The 20054-nt window shown below is 46.1% G+C and overlaps 1 protein-coding gene across 2 annotated transcripts in view; it reads right to left on the bottom strand.

Annotated features, from left to right (window-relative positions):
- The window catches only part of WDR7 (WD repeat domain 7), a 539004-nt gene that overhangs the window by 195093 nt on the left and 323857 nt on the right, over positions 1-20054 (bottom strand). For both annotated transcript variants that reach the window (XM_075328136.1, XM_075328145.1), the window contains one exon: positions 12565-12786. In XM_075328136.1, the coding sequence (XP_075184251.1) occupies positions 12565-12786 (222 nt within the window). The remainder of the gene's footprint in view (positions 1-12564; positions 12787-20054) is intronic.

The following is a 20054-nucleotide window of genomic DNA, read 5'->3' as shown; positions in this document are numbered from 1 at the left end:
TTTGATTCTCGCTGCTCCTCTGCAACAGTTGAAAAACCACGAGTTGGAAACTCCGGCCTCCTAAGGAAAATGTAGCAAGTACCAAAACGATTGCCCTATAACGAATATCATCAGTATAATTATCATAAAACTATTGTAACGAAAACAAAAAAAAGTAATTTTACAGAACCTCCACCGCAAAACGAAAAAATGTCTAATGTGGCAGCTGCGGTTTTCTCCTATGAACCCCGAACAACTAACAATGCAATATTTCTTTCTTTCAACGTCCGAACGTGGAAAAATCAAAACTGAAAGCGAGATCAATTCCATTCCGAGGCCGTAAATGAGTTTTATATCACATGTAATTATATAGAAGGAACGGAACATCCTTGTATTTGGCCTTATCCATCAGTTATAGCATTAAATCACCCAACCTCATATTGTCCAGGTCCTCTCGTTCCGCAGGAACAGCTGTGACCCGTCCTGGCCTGGACTCCACAAAACCTCCGATGGTTTCCGGTGGTATCTGGCACAAAGACGTTAGCCGCGGTCCCTTTATGTCCTGTTAGTTGCTTATTGCAGACTCTGTGGATTGGAATTGTTTTTCTGCACGTCTCACAGAAAATTCCTCAGACGAGGCCACATTCTTCCATTGCTCCAGAGTTTAGTCATGAGGCTCATTTGCACATTGTGGGTGTTTTTAGTTATTTAAACAGCTCATAGGTCTGCAGTCTCCTTCCTAGTTGCTTAAGGGCAGGTGCGGCTCCTTGAGTGACAGTTCTGGTGAATCAATTTGTCCTGCTACAACACATTACAGGTCCATGATTGCTTTTACTGAATCTACACTGTTAGCACTATAATTATGCAGAGATAACACTGCAATTGAACAAGCACATAGCTCAGGAAAGTGAGAGCCATGATCAGTAGAACGGCTCTGGAAACTGATGCCAGTGCTGAGACATTATGATAATGCAGAACTGTAAAGAGCAGCTCAGTCAGGAGCTGAGAGGGTGGTAAGCAGCTAACTGCTGTATAAAAATCAATGGGCAGGATAGAGCTGATGGGGATGTTAGGAGTTAACTCCTTTCTTGAAATGCAGCTACTGTGCACATTCAGCCAAGCTCTGTTGGCCTAGTTCACTGGAAACAAGCTGCACACTATGCAATATAAGAGTTCTTCTTGCAGGAGATTCACAGCAGATAGAAAAAGCAAGTTAAATGGGAAAATAATTTAAGAGACTGAAGATTTTTTGTGAGATAGACCAAACAGGCTAACCTTTCATCAATGAACCTTGGGAGCCCAGGACCCTTTCAGTAGTCCACTGATTTCCATCTTTGGACCATTTTCGGTAGGTACTAACCGCTACATACCAAGAAAACCCACCCATCCTGTTGTTTTGGAGATGCTCTGACCCTGTGGTGTCGCTATCACAATATAGACGTTGTCAAAGTCACTCAGATTCTTACTCTTGCCCATTTTTGTTGCATCCAATGTGGGGTCGGCGTCCCTGCACAGCCCTGCCTCTCCCAGCAGGGAGGCCAACTGACTCTCGTCCACGACTGGACTGCGTCCTCCTCCGCACTCCCACAGTTGTCCATGTGCTCCTCTGCCTCCTTCTCCTGAGGCCTGTACACATCACACAGGTACCCGGTAATGTGCACAGGGTGCAAGCACAAGTTCTATGTCGGAGAGGCACTAGGTACTTAAGGAATCCTCCCACTAGGAGAGGTACCTGCACAACTGATTTAGTCCGTTTTCCAGTCTGCTGGCTAGTGGTCAGGTCTCGTACTGCTGTCCCATTACCTATATCCGTGCCCACCTTCCCTTACCTGTCTGCCCCTGTTGTACCCACCATACCTGTCTGCTTCGGCAATCCTGTCTGCACCCACCAGCATTAGAGACTTTATGTCTGTGATAACACATGGACAACGGAAACTTTCTACTCACCTGTTCCTGGCTTCGCTGTCCGTGGTTCTGATCTTCGGTCTCCGGTCCTGCCGACTTCCTGCTGCTGCTGCTTCCGGCCGCAGTGAAGTGAATATTAAATGAGCGGCGGTCGGAAGCAAGTGACAGCAGCGGCAGAGACAGGAGGGCTGGAGAAGGTGAGTAAAGTTTTTTTTTTTCTCAGACACGGAACACCTCCGTGTGGTCCATTTGCGTTCCGTGTGACACCCGTGATGCCGGAGAAAAACGGACATGTTGACGTAAGGAGCACACGGACACACGTATGCTCCACGCGTACACACGGTCCATGGCAGAACACACACGTGAGCGCAGACCCATTGATTTTAATGGGTCTACGTGTGCCCGTGTCTCCGGTACGTGAGGAAACTGACCAAACACGTACCGTAGACACGAATGTGTGAAAGAGGCCTTAAATGGTTTTATTTGTCTTTTGTGTGCATTGAATAAAGGTGTTCTTTAAATTATTTATACTACAATAGGTGTGCCCCTGGTTTTATATGCGGTGTCTTCTCTTCTTCTTGCCATGTGTGTTCCATACACTGCATCAGGGTTCACCCAAGTGCATTATTGAGTATAGTGGTGCGCGCCAATCCCCCCTTTTTTTTCCCCTATGTTATGTTCAATGCTATGACTGATCAGTGTCTAAGGTAAAGTAAGGGGATAGATGGTTGTGATAGGAAAGAAGGGTGGAAAGTCATTTTCTCTTATAAATCACAATCTCGTTGACTGAGGCTTCATATTGGGTGTCGCTCTAAGTTTCTTTCCACTTGATGAAAATCTGCCCCATTCTCAGTCTTTGGTGTTAGTAGTCTTAATGGACGATGTCCCACAGCTTGAGGTCTACATCTCCAATGCTGACCTACATTATGTGATCAAAAGTATATGGATACCCAATATAAAACTTGCTGGCCTTCAGAATCCAAAATCATGAATATTATTATGCATTTGGGTCACTGTTTGCATCAGCTTTCACTCTTCCGGGAAAGCGCTGCTATATCTTGGAGTGTGGCTGTAGAGCATATGTGGGGTTAAACGAAAGGACCTGAAATGCAATCTGCGATTCCAGTTCAACCCAAAGACGCTGAATGAGGGTGAGGTCAGGACTCGGCAAACTCATCCCCCTAGGTCTGTATTGGAAACTGCTGTGTGGACAGGAGTGTGGTCACATGGAGCAGCAAAGGGCTTTCCAGAAAGGTTACCGCAAAGTTGGACATGACAACCATTTAAAATGGTTTTAGAGCATTAATATTACCGTGAACTAGAGATAATGGGCTAAGCCCTGAAAATTAACCACGATACTACCCCTCCTCTACCACACTTTACAGTAGACATATTTCCGTAAGTAGAGCCCTCCAGGCGTCCACCAAACCCAGGTTCATTTATTCGTCAGACCAGATCATTCCGTGATAGAACAATGCTCCAGGCAGAGTCCGCAGGGCAACGAGCTTTATACCACTACACCTGGCATTGTTCTTTGTGATGTAAGGCTTGCACATAGCTGGTTCCACCATGAAAACCCATGCCGTGAAGCTCTTGTTGCACAATGCTTGGGCTGATGTCCAAACCTACCGGCGGGACTAAATATTTACTGATCAGCCGTCATTTAAAAGCCAGATAAACCAATGTGCACTGGACAATTTGTGTTAGATCAGTGCGCACAGGCTGCTATGGTTCTTAGCTGCAGGTGACCTTTTTACTCGCAATGATGTCCTGCAGAGAATAAAGATTTTTAAGGAAGCTTAAAGATTAATTCACTTGATGAATGAACATTTCACTCGTTGGTCGGTGATCGACAACCTTTTTATAGGAACGCTCGTTCACCATAATCTGTCGGTGAAAATCTATCTTTGAGTTGAACCTTGTGATGCACCGGAGGATAGGAAATAGGGATGATCGAATACCTCAAATATTTGGCTTCGCGAATATTTGCCGAATAAGTCGCCGCTATTCAACTATTCGTGAATATTCGATGCGCAATGTAAGTCTATGGGAAACCTGAATAATAACTATTCGGAACTATTCGGGCTTCCCATAGACTTACATTGCACATCGAATATTCAAATAGCGGTGAGGTATTCGTCGGATTTCCGCGAAGCCGAATATTTGAGGTATTCGATCATCCCTAATAGGAAACTCTTTTCGGCACGTGGCGGCTCGGTTCCTCGAGTGGAGGGGTCTATTGTCGGAGCTGCTATTATTTATAGGATGCTTTTCACTAATAGCGTTTACAGGTGACCAGTGCAGAACAGAAATTTGACGATCTAGGATGTGGCACCCTATGACAGTGCCATGTTTGCAACCACCATGTAATGCTGGAATCCCTCCTACATGAAGCGTCTCCTCTTCTTACCGGGCAGCTCTTACATCAAACTTAATTATTGCACATTAATATATACATGACGGGTCAAGGCGTTGGAATAAGAGAACGTTGCAGAAGCGGTTGGCGGGTCATTGATTTATTGCTACCAGATGAGTCACCGAATGACTGTCAGAGTGGCGGTCGGCGTCATTTTTCTTATCTACGCACCTTCTGTTTCTCCCGACTGTAAAGTGTAGTCAGTGACAAAGACATAAGACTAAATACCAGTGATATTCGGGGTCATAGTCTGCAAATCGATGCACAAAACCTACCTACCTTAGTAATCTGAATCGGTAAAAGTTCTGTGCAGCCATGTGATATTTTTGGGATTATAAATTTACATCCACATGGGACGGAAAAAAAAAAAATGCTTCACCATTTCTGGTGCAAATTCTGCATCTGTATTTGTATTTGCAGTGGATTTCGCCCTGTGCATTAAAACATGTGAAAATCCACTGGAAGAATTGACAAGCTGAAGTTTCATCCGCGTTTATGGGCAGATAATCTTCCTTTGGATGAGGAATTGATAGGTTCTATGCACATGGAGCTTTTTTTTTTTTTTTTTTTTGGACAAAGTCAGCTTAAATAAAAAACAATTAAATTAAAAAAAAATCTGGGAAAATTAGCTAAAAAATAACACTTTAAAGGATCTTCCATTTCATTTCTACTGTAACCACTTTGTTGATCATATGTTTAGCCTTTTGAGCTTTTCAATTTCCAGAAGAAGTTTGCAAAAATACCTGGTGAGAAAAAAAAATGCTAAATTCTTTTTTGGGTTTTCTTTGTCTGGGGATAGGGGAACAAGCTGTTGCTGGTATCATCTGGCTCCAGAACAAAAGGATTGGGCGCTTTACTTAAAACCACTTGATTCCTTGTCGCCAGCGACATACACTAAATTGTCAACAAACCACCAAAATCGGCAATTTTTATCTAAAATGTATGGTAGTGTGAGGGGGGGAGCTAAAGTCTCTGCTTGACTAGGGTAGTAAAGGAAATAATGTGTTATTACCTGGTATATATATATATTAAAAAAAAAAAAGTGGTAGTTACTCTTTGATTCATTCCCTGGTGGGCTAGGGTAAATGAGAAGCTAAAAATCTGGTAGTCTCTGCTATAAAGGGAGCTAATATTTCATCCTGTGGTCATGCGCCGGCTACTATCTGGTGGTGTAGGGTATAAGAGGAGGTGTTATTTGTATCCCTAGGAGTGATGGGCGAACCTGAACTGTAAAGTTTGGGATCCATACCCGGACACCTAGTGACCATGCACGTACCCCAAGCACAGCTTCTCAGTGAAGTCCGTGTTACTGTTCATGTTCGGCCAACCTGATAAAAAAAAAAAAAAAAAAAGGAAGAAAAATAGGGATTATTGCAGGGATATTATGCTTACCGAGTTTCAGCATGGCTGTCACACTGCTTCCGGGTCCGCTCATTAGCGCTCATGCATATTCACCGCTTATCCTGCCCACCCTCTGTGTCACCATCTGTGACTGGTTGCAGTCAGACTGCCGACATCTGTGATTGGTTGCCCTCCCACTAGCTGTCTGGGAACCAGAGTGGGTGCAAGAAATAGATTGGAAAAAATGGTGTAGGATCCCCCGTATTTTGATACTCAGGGCAGCTAAAGCAGACAGCTGGATGTGAAGATCCACTCATGCCCTGCTCAAACACTTCAGTGCTGGAAGGGAGGGAGAACAATGTCCCTCTATGAATTAGTGCATAGATATCTTTATGATTGGGCAGAGTGCTTTATGATAGTTCAGCCTGGTCATTATGGAAACAATCCCTGGGTTTTGGAACCAGTGTCTCCAGTCTTTAAGAAATCCCACTAGTAGGAAAAACTGAACCATATGCTCTAGTATCCACAATTTGGGGATTCAGGGAAATATGCAGCCATATGACTATTAAGAGGATAAAGGGACCCCAGATGTGGAGTTATTTGTTTCGATAGCAGAGACTATATGGAGAGGCCAAAAATGTCTACCTTTCAAGCCTACATAGAGTCAACTGTGTCAGTAGAATTAAAGAAAAAAAAGTCAGTGCTGTAATTTTAAGGTTTTCCTCTCACCCCAGAGCTCCAGAGCTGGATGTCTGTGTGTGCTGTGTATGGGAGACATCATACCAGATAAAATCAACTAGGGGGGAAAAAGGTGCAATAGGGTCTTAACGGAAAACAGATAGTCAGAGATGATAGTTATGCACTCAACTGGTATGGTTGTGTGACACACAACACTATATGGCTGCTGCAGGCACACAAGGAGATGATGAGTAAACAAATGGATGCGTGATTTTGTTGTGCTTTGTTGTAAAGGTACTGTTATTTGACGCGTTTCAGAGCTATCCATCTGCTTCTTCAGGAGAAACAACAGATTGTGGTTTTCTTCTGAGGAAGAAGCTGGATAGCTTCGAAACGTGTCAAATTGCATTTCTTCTTCATAGAATACCTGTCGTGGGAGTGTCACAGGTGACAGACAATCTTGTGGTGTCTGAAAATAGAAGGTCACAGCGTTTGGCCGTGCAAAAGGCTCCCTGACTTTATATTGTTCCTACTGTCAGTATTCATTGTACTTGGTATCTCCTCTGTTGGGTTTTCATTCTTTTCGCTTTAGGACCCTCAGAGCTCCTCTTTCCTTCAGCTGCTAGTCATCTGTATTTCCCCTTGGGTTTAAATACTCTCATTTTCCCTGGACTTGTGCTGGTGATATTCAGTTCCTTCACAAGATTGGGATGCTAGCAGGCGGCTTGCACTCATCTGTAGGATCGTTGCTACTCTTTGCTAAACTTCTTCCTGAGGCATCTGGAGATAAGTCGTCCATGCTCTTTCCCCATGTGCATATTTCCCTGTGTCTTCTTCAGTGTTTAGTGGGGTTGACAAAGAGCTCATAACACCAGTTCCTTATCTAGGGTCCAGCTCTAGAGTCGGGTATCCAGCTCGGCGCATCGGTTTGGAACCTATTTAGGGTGGTGAGGGACCTGTGGTAGGTTTGATCAGAGGTCACCATCTCCCCCTTCCCTAGACGCACGGTTTCCCTTCCCTTCCTTTCACTTGGGACTTCTCTGTACACAGTGTGACACTACCTGTCCAGCAGCATAGAAGATAGTCTTCACCCACCAGCTCAGAGTGAATAGAAATTAGAGAAGATGGGAAAAATGCTTGGAACAAGTCATGTAATGGAGAGAAATCGTGTTACTCTTCGTGAACACTCACGTGGGTACAATAGGTACGTTTTAAGTGCAAAGTTATAGAAACTCTTCGTAGTAGACATGGATGGCTGCACAACCACTCTCGAAATCTTGGGAATAACATTTTACCCTACTAGATTGGTAGGATGCCACCCACGTAGGGGGTAAAGATGTCCTCTGTGATTGAGCATTTGCAAAACACACAGTAAAATTCAGAGCGTTCCCGTTCGGTCAATAGACATCTCTCTGTCATTTTTCCTGAACTCTCTGACACGGTGTAAAGTCATTTTGAACCGGTGTTTAGTTTACATAGAAAAATGTCAGCGGCGTTGGAGGGGCCGAGCCGAGCTCCGGACTGTATCCTCATATAATGATGTTATGACACATGTGAACTGCAATCAGCGGATGTCAATCAACCCCCACGACTGAGAACAAACAGCGGAGGCTTCTGTAGCCGGCTGCATCTTGTGAGCCGGGGAGATTAGAAATGTCAGGCTGCTCCATTTAATCCGCACACAACTTTATGAGCTTGAAATTAAAGGAGCGAGGGGCAGAGATAAAGAAAGGCTGCCAACCTGACAGATCCCAGGCTACCACAGTGCTAGTGATGGAGAGATCTGGAGATTCGGCCAAGTCGGGAGCCCACCTATGCCTTCGGGGAAAACCTTGGAAAATATTCCAGCCATGATACTAAAAGATGGTCACTGCATGAGCTGGGAGGAGAGGAGGGAAGGGAGTGGAAGACGAAGATAATGGAGGATTATGGTATTGGCCATTGGTCACCAGCCAAACTCTAAAACCTGCGGCCTATTGGAAGAAGAATAAAATCCTTTTTTGAGAGCGGGTGAGAGAATTGGCTCAGAGGTTGGGACTGCTCCGCACAAGGTGGGCAGTGGCTGTATTACACAGCTGGCACATGCCGCTAACTACGTCGTCAGAAATGGCTACAATCAATGCAGTTCAACTCCATAGACACTGCGGTCAATAGTGATGATGGCATCTAGAGGTGTCTTCTGTCAACCAAGGCTCTTCAGCCCCCAAAGAATCACCGAGGATGAAGGGATCAATTGGAGGCTAGGCGATGGGTTATTATGGCAGCCCACAATCTGTGCCTGCGAGGGCTCTGTGCCTGCGAGGGCTCTGTGCCTGCGAGGGCTCTGTGCCTGCGAGGGCTCTGTGCCTGCGAGGGCTCTGTGCCTGCGAGGGCTCTGTGCCTGCGAGGGCTCTGTGCCTGCGAGGGCTCTGTGCCTGCGAGGGCTCTGTCCCTGCGAGGGCTCTGTCCCTGCGAGGGCTCTGTCCCTGCGAGGGCTCTGTCATCATCTTGCCTCCCCAAAAATATGTAACAAAAATGTGTATGCACACCTAAGTGAAAGCGAGGGCTCTGTGCCGGCGAGGGCTCGGTCTCGGCTCGGCCTCGGCTCGGCGAGGGCTCTGTCTCGGCTCGGCGAGGGCTCTGTCTCGGCTCGGCGAGGGCTCTGTCTCGGCTCGGCGAGGGCTCCGTCTCGGCTCGGCGAGGGCTCCGTCTCGGCTCGGCGAGGGCTCCGTCTCGGCTCGGCGAGGGCTCCGTCTCGGCTCGGCGAGGGCTCCGTCTCGGCTCGGCGAGGGCTCCGTCTCGGCTCGGCGAGGGCTCCGTCTCGGCTCGGCGAGGGCTCCGTCTCGGCTCGGCGAGGGCTCCGTCTCGGCTCGGCGAGGGCTCCGTCTCGGCTCGGCGAGGGCTCCGTCTCGGCTCGGCGAGGGCTCCGTCCCGGCGAGGCGAGGGCTCCGTCCCTGCGAGGGCTCCGTCCCTGCGAGGGCTCCGTCCCTGCGAGGGCTCCGTCCCTGCGAGGGCTCCGTCCCTGCGAGGGCTCTTGCCTCCCCTCTCATCATCTTGCCTCCCTGCGAGGGCTCTGTCCTTGCGAGGGCTCTGTCCCTGCGAGGGCTCTGTCCCTGCGAGGGCTCTGTCCCTGCGAGGGCTCTGTCCCTGCGAGGGCTCTGTCCCTGCGAGGGCTCTGTCCCTGTGAGGGCTCTGTCATCATCTTGCCTCCCCAAAAATATGTAACAAAAATGTGTATGCACACCTAAGTGAAAGCGAGGGCTCTGTGCCTGCGAGGGCTCTGTCTCGGCTCGGCGAGGGCTCTGTCTCGGCTCGGCGAGGGCTCGGTCTCGGCTCGGCGAGGGCTCAGTCTCGGCTCGGCGAGGGCTCGGTGAGGGCTCGGTCTCGGCTCGGCGAGGGCTCGGTCTCGGCTCGGCGAGGGCTCGGTCTCGGCTCGGCGAGGGCTCGGTCTCGGCTCGGCAAGGGCTCCGTCCCTGCGAGGGCTCCGTCCCTGCGAGGGCTCCGTCCCTGCGAGGGCTCCGTCCCTGCGAGGGCTCCGTCCCTGCGAGGGCTCTTGCCTCCCCTCTCATCATCTTGCCTCCCTGCGAGGACTCTGTCCCTGCGAGGGCCCTGTCCCTCTCATCATCTTGCCTCCCCAAAAAAATGTAACAAAAATGTGTATGTACACCTAAGTGAAAGCAAGGGCTCTGTCCCTGCGAGGGCTCTGTCCCTGCGAGGGCTCTGTCCCTGCGAGGGCTCTGTCCCTGCGAGGGCTCTGTCCCTGCGAGGGCTCTGTCCCTGCGAGGGCTCTGTCCCTGCGAGGGCTCAGTCCCTGCGAGGGCTCAGTCCCTGCGAGGGCTCAGTCCCTGCGAGGGCTCAGTCCCTGCGAGGGCTCTGTCCCTGCGAGGGCTCTGTCCCTGCGAGGGCTCTGTCCCTGCGAGGGCTCTGTCCCTGCGAGGGCTCTGTCCCTGCGAGGGCTCTGTCTCTGCGAGGGCTCTGTCTCTGCGAGGGCTCTGTCTCTGCGAGGGCTCTGTCTCTGCGAGGGCTCTGTCTCTGCGAGGGCTCTGTCCTTATTTTGCCCCCCAAAAAAATGTAACAAAAAGTTGTATGTACACCTAAGTGAAAGCCCAAAGAAGAACTTCACCCTGCTAGAAAAAAAATAAACATTCACACAGATTTATTGACTAAAAAATAAAAGTTATGGGTTTCAGAATATGGCAAAACTAAATTAAATTGCTTTTTTCATATTTTTTTTTATTTTTCGAAAATATGGTTCTAATTGTCTTAACCGAAAGAATAAAAGTTAGCAGGTCATTTTCACCGTATAGGATATCCATTAAAAAAAATAAAATAAATTAAAATCAATAGTAAAATTGCTGATTTTGTTTTTACCCATTTCATCCTAAAAATTATTATTTGCCTAGTTTTCTACACATTTTATCCCATATTAAATGGTTCAAGGGAAAAAAACAATTTGTCCCACAAGAAAAAAGAAAACACTAAAAAGTTATGGCTCTATGGAGGTGGGGATAAAAAAATAAATAAAAATAATTATTAAAAAAATCATTGGTCTAAATATTTCTACCGGGGACGTAGGCCCTATTTAAAGTATACTAGGTGTGAATGGTTTCATTTAATATTTTAGTAGAAATCAACTTGTATTTGATAATTAAGTGAGGGCGCTTCAGTGCACTCTTGGCGGTATCTTGGTGCACCATTATGCCCTTTTATTTGCACAATAAAGTCGGCAAAACATGGTAATTGACAGGTCTCTAAAGCTGAGAGTGAATGCGGTGTCATCTCGTGTTTGCACTTGCGCACTGACACTGGATGAGTGTGGCGGCACTATCACAGTGTCAGTGTCGGTGCCGCACACAGGGTGGCTGCGGTCACGCTCTGACGGTTGATGTGAGCAGACAACAGCCACACATCATGGACGTCTTCTCTCCCTCGTTGAAGTCGCTCGCTAAACTTCTGAGTGACCGCAAACAGGAAGGGGCCGAGCGTCAGGGCGCATCAGCAACCACATGATGCAGACTCATAGTGACGCAGCATTCACTCTCGGCTCCAAAAGACATGTCAATCACCATAAGTTTCAGGCTTTATTATGCAAATAAAGGGACTCTACAGCGCATAAGCCATGACAAGGGGGCACCAAGGCATAGGCCATGACAAAAGGGCACCAAGGCATAGGCCATGGCAAGTGTGCACCAAGGCATAGGCCATGACAAGGGTGCACCAAGGCATAGGCCATGACAAGGGTGCACCAAGGCATAGGCCATGACAAGGGTGCACCAAGGCATAGGCCATGACAAGGGTGCACCAAGGCATAGGCCATGACAAGGGTGCACCAAGGCATAGGCCATGACAAGGGTGCACCAAGGCATAGGCCATGACAAGGGTGCACCAAGGAATAGGCCATGACAAGGGTGCACCAAGGCATAGGCCATGACAAGGGTGCCCCCAAGGCATAGGCCATGACAAGGGTGCCCAAGGCATAGGCCATGACAAGGGTGCACCAAGGCATAGGCCATGACAAGGGTGCCCCCAAGGCATAGGCCATGACAAGGGTGCCTAAGGCATAGGCCATGACAAGGGTGCCCCCAAGGCATAGGCCATGACAAGGGTGCCCAAGGCATAGGCCATGACAAGGGTGCCCCCAAGGCATAGGCCATGACAAGGGTGCCCAAGGCATAGGCCATGACAAGGGTGCACCAAGGCATAGGCCATGACAAGGGTGCACCAAGGCATAGGCCATGACAAGGGTGCACCAAGGCATAGGCCATGACAAGGATGCACCAAGGCATAGGCCATGACAAGGGTGCACCAAGGCATAGGCCATGACAAGGGTGCACCAAGGCATAGGCCATGACAAGGATGCACCAAGGCATAGGCCATGACAAGGATGCACCAAGGCATAGGCCATGTCAAGGGTGCACCAAGGCATAGGCCATGTCAAGGGTGCACCAAGGCATAGGCCATAACAAGGCATAGGCCAAGACAAGGGTGCACCAAACTGGACTCATTTGCATATCAAATAAAAATTATTTTTTTTAAAAAAAAAAAATATTAAGTTAAGGCATTTCTGCCTGCTATCATTTAAATAGGGGCTATAATTGTTTAGGCACTGTTTAATTGTCATTTTAGGGATGACAGACTCATTAACATCAGCTACCAAAACTCTCTCCTCCTTTCTAGCACAGGAGATGAGGGGGAAGAAAAAAAAATCCACTATGTTGAAAGCATAAATAGGATCTATGCATGTCCACCTATGATGTATTACTTACATGTATGCCGGGCAAGGGAGTAATTGGATCCACCGGTGGTTAGTCCAAACCCTTCTGGAATCTGGCTGGAGCTGCGCGGCCGCGTTAACAGTTTGGGCGGTTCTATTTCGGCTCCGAACTCTGCACCGATCACCCCTAGAAGGACTATGGCTGTTGCTTGCTTCCGTCTTTCTTCATATGAAGTGGATATTTTTTTCACTGGTGGGAGGTTGGACAGACAACCTGTAGACAAACGGACCATAAGATGAGAAGGTCAGACGATGATGAGATATTTTTGGGTCTAAATTTCACAACTCGATGAACCACAAATCAAAAAGTTTGCATCAAACAAAATAAGTAATTTGTAGGTGGTTAATAAAGGGGTCTTCCAAATCATTAACTGATGGTACAAGGTTTAGATTAGCCACTACTTCCCGATCAGCGGTTGGTCTGACGGCTGAGAGGCATTTCATTTCACTGTCATTTTCAATATTTTATTCTCCATAGCGGAAAGATTATATATATATATATATATATATATATATATATATATATATATATATATATATATACACACATATACAAATACACGGTAGACATTCAGCTATGATCAATATAGAGAACCTTTAACCAAATGCTTCCTGTTTAATGAGACATGTGATGTAATTGTGGCTGCAGAGCGAAATAGAACTTTTTTTTTGTTTTTGCTTCTATATTTATTTCACCGGAGATATTAGCAATGAAAGTATTTGGCAACTAATGAGTTAAAAGCTCATTAAGTCCAAGTAGGTGTTATCAGATAGATTTCACTGGGGGTGGGTACTTCTGCTACCTGTATGATGCTGACCAATCATAAGCAGGCAAAAGAACTTGGGAAAGAAAGAAGAACACGCCCCCACTGTTGTGATTCTCGTCTGTGTGGGTGCTGTTTTGAAGCTGCCTCTGGTGGCCAGGAATGGTAGTGGAACTGAATCTGAGCCTGAGACTCACACAGGTGTCAGCATTAATTGGGAATGAGGGAAGTTCTATTGCAGACAAGTCTGGTCTATATAGGAGAGCACTTTTTACCTTGCTGGCATCAGTTATAATTGTATATTCCTCAGTCTCTGTTCCAGGCTTGGAGTTTTGTCCTTCCCTGTTTCTATGAGCAAGACTTCTGCAGATAAGTTCTCAGTTTTTTCCTTGCTTCCTGGTTTACACCTTAGGGTGGTTGTTTTCCTTGTTTTGCCTTGTATCTGTTTTCTTGCAGGTGAAGTTTGGTTTCTCTTGTGTTGTGAGCATGGGGTTTCCCCTGTGCTAGCTTTCCTGCAGGAAAAGGGATTTTTTTCCCTGTCCAATTTGATTATTTGCTCGTCTGTATTGTGTGTTCTTTTTTGGTATTTTGTTCTCCCATTGTTTACAGGAGTACCTGATATAGTGGGGGTGAGGTCATTCGACCTCCAGGGCCATTTTTACTATCAGGAGTTTGGTATTTTTCTACAGGGATTTTGTACTGAGCACAATCAGTTTCCTTTCCTTTCTATCAAGTTAGTTGGGCCTCGTCTTTGCTAAATCTATTTTTCCTATTTGTGTATTGTGTTTTCCTACATAACCGTAATCTTTGGATGTGGGGAGCTATCTACTCCTTTGGGGACTACTCTGAGGCAATGTATATTTCCTCATTTCTTTCTGTGAGGCGTAGCTAGTTTCTCAGGATATGAATGAGGCGTCTAGGTATTTAGGAACGCTCCACGGCTACTTCTAGCGTGGTCTGATAGTTAGGGGATGGCGGTCAGCCTAGGTTCCAACTACTTCTCTTTTCTTGGTGTTTTTTCACCAATGGGAGTTTTTTTGTAATCTTCCACGGTTACCGGATCATAACACCCCACTATAGCATTGAGCCGATTTCTCAGCGTGTGAGATGTATGATAACAGACCGCCATGATTTCCTGGTCTAACTTCCTGCATGATTAGAAAGCACAGATGACTCACCTTTCAGATAAGAACACTGTGAGGTGAAGGGGCAGCAAGGCTAAGTTTAGCTGTGTCACATTACAATCTCGATTAGCTCTCCTCTTGTCTTAGCACAGTCACCTCTGCTGTACTGCGCCTTCCCCCACTGCCTGTCAAAAGATGGATCAGTAATCCCATTTGTGTCTGTTGTGCTCAATTTGTAATCACTTTCCAGTGATATTAGAGCAGGGTGTCATTTAATCTCACTTAGGAGTAGCTGAGAACAGGCAGGATGCTCCTATGTGAGATGTAATGATCACCCTGATCTCACTGCAGAGAAAATAAAAGTTGCTTGAACACAAAAGAGACAGTCAGTAATGCAGAGAGCTCATAAATAGCTTGTAATCTCTCCTACATAAAACCCACACCCTTGACCCCCACTCCACCACTCCTTTTCTTCAGAGAGTTTTGGAACGCCCATTCCGTTTGCAATAAACTTCATAATGGAAAAATATACTTCACTCCGCTAGAAATTCGGAGTATGGTGCTCGAGTAGGGGTTCAGTCCATATATTATAACAGAATAACCTTGACACTCAAACAGTGGCAAGTGAAAGGTTTATAATAGCAATCAAAAATTGATGTTTCGGTCACATACAATTGCCCTTCATCAGAATATGAGCAGACTGCTGAGTTGTGCAGGAGACCAAAGAAGCAGCGCAATAGACAGCATAGAGGACAGTCATTGTCTCTCTATTGTGCTGCTTCTATGGTGTCCTGCACAACTCAGCAATTTCCTCATATTCTAATGAAGGGCAATTGTAAGTGAACGAAACGTGAATTTTTGATTGCTATTAAAAACCTTTCAATTGTCACTACTTGAGTACCGAGTCTATTCTGTAAGCTGCAATAAACTCCATGTCATTCACAACCTCTTTACCTCTTGTAATCTTTCCTTCCTGGGCCTCACCAAAACATGCTGACACCCAATAGTCTCCAAAACGTCTCCAAAACACCCCCCATCTTATGGAATTCTGCAGCCTAACACGTCCAATTGTCTGCCACATTTGGACCTTTCAGATGAAACTTAAAAAACCATCACTTCAAGAAAATTTACAGCCTGCAATAACCCGGCTGCTGCCTCACCACCACCGGGCGTTCCGTAAACCATTCCCCCTCAATCTACTTTCTCCTTCCCCATTATCCTGTAGACTGTAAGCCCACAATGGCAAGGCACGCTCCCCTCTGTACCTGTCTGTCATTGTTAGTTTGCTAACTGTATTTTTTCTCATCTGTATTTTTATGTCACCCCATAACATGGATTCAATGGTACTGTAACGGGGTATGTAATGACAGTACAGGGGCCTCTAGACTGGCCCTCAGACTTGAGATCCTGCACTGTCCCTTATCTCAGAGGTAGGCTTGATGGAAGCCAGGTCCGAGCCCCCTGCGTGACCCTAACTCCTATACGAGCACTGATATTAGACCCCCTCTCCCACACCTCTGAGGCAGGGCAGAAAACACAGACAAAACCACACAAAAAGGCATGGACAAGGGAGAACATAAACTCATATACACAGCACTCAAAACACACAGGAGAGACAATATGTGTATCGGGAAACAACGAAAAAGGGAGGAAGTAACGCACAACAGGGGAATGCTCACACCACTCAGATGTGCAAAACAGATAACCATTAACAGGATAACGACCAAGACTGGGATCGCTGGAGCTGAAGCTGAAGCTATCATCGGCACATACAGGAAGAAAGGCGTGTTTTAAATAGAGAGGAGACAGCTGTATGTGGCAGTTAGCAACCTGAGCTCCAGTGAACCTGAACCAGCCGATGCCCGGCTCTAGATTAACAATGCAGAAGCTTTAGGTTGCTTGTCAGACTCTATGGTGTGAACAGAGTCTGATGACGCCATGCAAGCAGGTGTGTGCAGAGCCGAACACCGCATGACAGATACTCTATATATAAATAAATAAAATTATTATTAATAATAATAATAATAATAATAATAATAATAATGTGGCACAGCTAAACTCTGCTGTACTACCCCATTTTGACGCATGCTGGAGGTTAGACAAGGAGACCAGAGCTGTATCCTTACATCTGACACACCAAGAAACCTGCTCTAAGTTATGGTGGAGGCGTGTTCTTTCCATCGAGCATTGCTGGCTGCTTATGGTTGGTCAACATCATACAGGGAGATTAAATACATGCCTCCAGTGAAAGCTGCCAATAACACCCATTTGGGCTAAAAAAAAATAAATTGAACTCATTAGGTGCCAAATGCCTTACGATTGCTAATATCTCCGCAACAGAGGCGGAATGGGAAAAAAACAAAACAAAACAAAACAAAGAACTAAATCTGGTTACACAAGTCAGTGCACAGTCGCCATCATTTACAGGTATTCTAATTAACACAATAGAAGGTTTAGCTGTTCTAGTAAGATTTTCCTGATATTTTCTTAGTTGTAGTTTCCAGCAAAAGCAATGGTTCGTAAACAGCTTACAACACAGCAAAGGAATCTCATATTGGAAAAGTATCAGTCAGAAGAAGAGTATCAAAATACTTCCAAGGTATTAGATCCACCATGAACACTGTGAACACATCATAAAGAAGTGGCTTACATTTTACAAACAAATCACACTATCAAGAACTGGACGACCCGCAAGAATTGATGAAAAGACAAGATGATAAATTAGCCTGGGGACTGCAAAGAGGTCTACAGCAACATTAAAGGAGCTGCAGGAATTTCAAGCAAGTACTGGTTGTGTACTGCATGTGACAACAAGCTCTCGTATTCGTCATATGTCTGGCCTGTGGGGTAAGGTAGCAAAATGGAAGCCTTTTCATACAAAAGAAAAACATCCAAGCCTGGCAACTCTTACATCAAGTCTGCCAAAAGCATGTGGCAAGCTTGTTGCATCTGATGAAACCCAAGTTGAATTTTGTGGTCACAGTTCCAAAAGGTATTTTTGGTGCAAAGTTAACACTGCGAATCATCAAAGGAGCACCATACCCAAAGTGAAGCATGATGGAGGCAGCATTATCCTTTGGGGCAGTTTCTTGGCAGCTGCAACTGGGGCTTTAGTCAAAAGTGGAAAGAATTATGAAAAGTCCCAAATATCAGTCAATTTTGTAACAAAACCTTCAGGCCTCTGCTACAAAGCTGAAGATGAATTTCACCTTTCAGTACATCGATCATAATCGACCTCCAAATCAACAAAAGAACGGCTTCTCCAGGAGATCAGAGTTTGGGGCCAGAGTACAGACCTACATCCAATAAAAAACCTGTGGTTGACCACAAGAGGGCGCTGTACATGGGTGATCGACCACAATCTGACAGATTTGGAGCTACTGCCAGGCAATGATTGGCAATTCTAGATGTACCATGCCGATAGACTCCTACCCAATTTTATGCAAGCACATTATTGTAGCTTTCTTTTTATTCTTTTTCCACCTGAAAAGATTTCAGTCAATAATTGATTTGCATTGTACAGATTATGGTTGACATTAGGTGATGTGCACACATAGCAAATTTTTTTCTGCACAAAAAAAAAACATGTTTTGGCAAGAAAAAAAGCCACTGAAAAAAAAATCATTTTTATGCTTCTTTTCGTGCTTTTTTTTATCTATTGAGATAGGGAAACGTAGGGGGGAAAAAAAAAAAAAAGCAGAGAGAATTGACATTCTGCTTATTCAGCAACAAAATCTGCAAGGTAAAAAGAAGCAACATGTGCACAGCAAGTCATGATTCTCATAGACTTTGCTGGGATGCCTTATTCCTTGTAGTATTGATTAAAATCTGCAAGGAAAACAGCATGAAAAAAGCAACGTGTGCACGGAGCCTAAGGCTCTGTGCGCACACTGCATTTTTTTGCCATGGATTAGCACCTTTTTTTTTGCTGCAGAAAAGGTGCAGTTTTCGTTCATAACCTTCCTGCAGTCCTTCCCCAGCAAAATCTATGGGAAAACCAAAATGCTGGGCGCGCACTGCGTTTTTTTTTCCTACAGGTTTTGCTGCAGAATTTCTGCAGCAAAAAAAGAAGTAGCATGTCACTTCTTTTCTGCAGGTACCTGCGTTTTTGCCATAGTTTATGATAAAAAAAACGCAGGGTTCAACCCGCGGAAAAATTGCGACAAAAGGCAACAAACCACAGCAGAAAAGCATGTAAATTTGGGTGCGGTTTTTGGTGCGGTTTTTGCCACGGGTGCGGAATTCTGTCAAAGGGTGCAGATTTTTCTTAAGAAAAGCTAATTTTCCAGTGCACACAGGTGTAAAAAGTGATGAAATGATGATTCTTGGTAGGATTTTTTTTTTACATGATAAAAATCTGGCATTTTAATAGGGGTGTGTAGACTTTATACATCTAGTGTTGTATTGTTTGGCTCATGTATCATGCAGGCATGGCAGCTTGTGCACGTTCACACTTGCTTTATTCTGTTAGATGGTGCTATACAGTTTGGGGGGGGGGATTTGCAGATAGAAAAAATAGAGCAGAAATAAAAAGCACAGCCATCACTTTGACCTATAGGTTACAGTTTTGCACGGCATCTATCCCATATGGATCTGTCCTTTCACCCGTCACCTCTCGGACCATGGCCGTGGTCTTGATTTGAGGCCATTGAGGCTGGCGCGGTGCCCTTCCCCCAGTCCCAGTGAGAGGCATGATGGCCGATAACAATAGTCCGGCGCTCCATTGTGCGGCCGCACTGATTGTTCTGTCAGCTGACCTCTGCACAAGGGGAATTGCTAAGCGCGGCCCGTTCGCCGGCTGACAAATGAATGATCTCAGCGCCAACCCCGTGCAGCGGAGCGGCCGCAGTCCAGGTGCTCAGACACACGGCCCGGTGTGACATCTGAGATCAAGATGAATTGGCGCAAACTCCTGATCCAAGATTGTTTTATACCATTTAATTTAGTTTCTTCCCGTGCTTGGATGAGCACAGCTCTGGTTATGGATTTCTATTCTAATGTAGTGAAGCAGGCGCTGAAAGAAGCCAATGAAGCAGCTGCTGGCGCAGGGGGACTGCGGGGATACTGATCAATAGGCCAGCACTGACCCTATGTGCTCCGCGGCTACAATCGCCACTGCCTCCGCACCGAGAAATCACACGTGTGCAGCTTCCACTAGGAAATGAGCCAGCAGGCGACACCGGCCCGTCCTCCCCGCTGACGGCCCCCCGCACCACCGCTACTTATCCTCAGCTTTACAGCATTTCTGCCTGAGCGAGAACGGAAAGGATCATCAGAGGAGACTGGAATACTAACACAGAAAGCAGCTATCCTCTACTGATACACACAGAAAGCAGCTATCCTCTACTGATACACACAGAAAGCAGCTATCCTCTACTGATACACACAGAAAGCAGCTATCCTCTACTGATACACACAGAAAGCAGCTATCCTCTACTGATACACACAAAGCAGCTATCCTCTACTGATACACACAGAAAGCAGCTATCCTCTACTGATACACACAGAAAGCAGCTATCCTCTACTGATACACACAGAAAGCAGCTATCCTCTACTGATACACACAGAAAGCAGCTATCCTCTACTGACACACA

Source organism: Anomaloglossus baeobatrachus, chromosome 1 (assembly GCF_048569485.1).
Source record: "Anomaloglossus baeobatrachus isolate aAnoBae1 chromosome 1, aAnoBae1.hap1, whole genome shotgun sequence".
In the NCBI taxonomy this organism is placed as follows: domain Eukaryota; kingdom Metazoa; phylum Chordata; class Amphibia; order Anura; family Aromobatidae; genus Anomaloglossus; species Anomaloglossus baeobatrachus.
The sequence above is the reverse complement of the archived record's forward strand: the minus strand, read 5'-3'. Positions and strand labels throughout refer to the sequence as shown.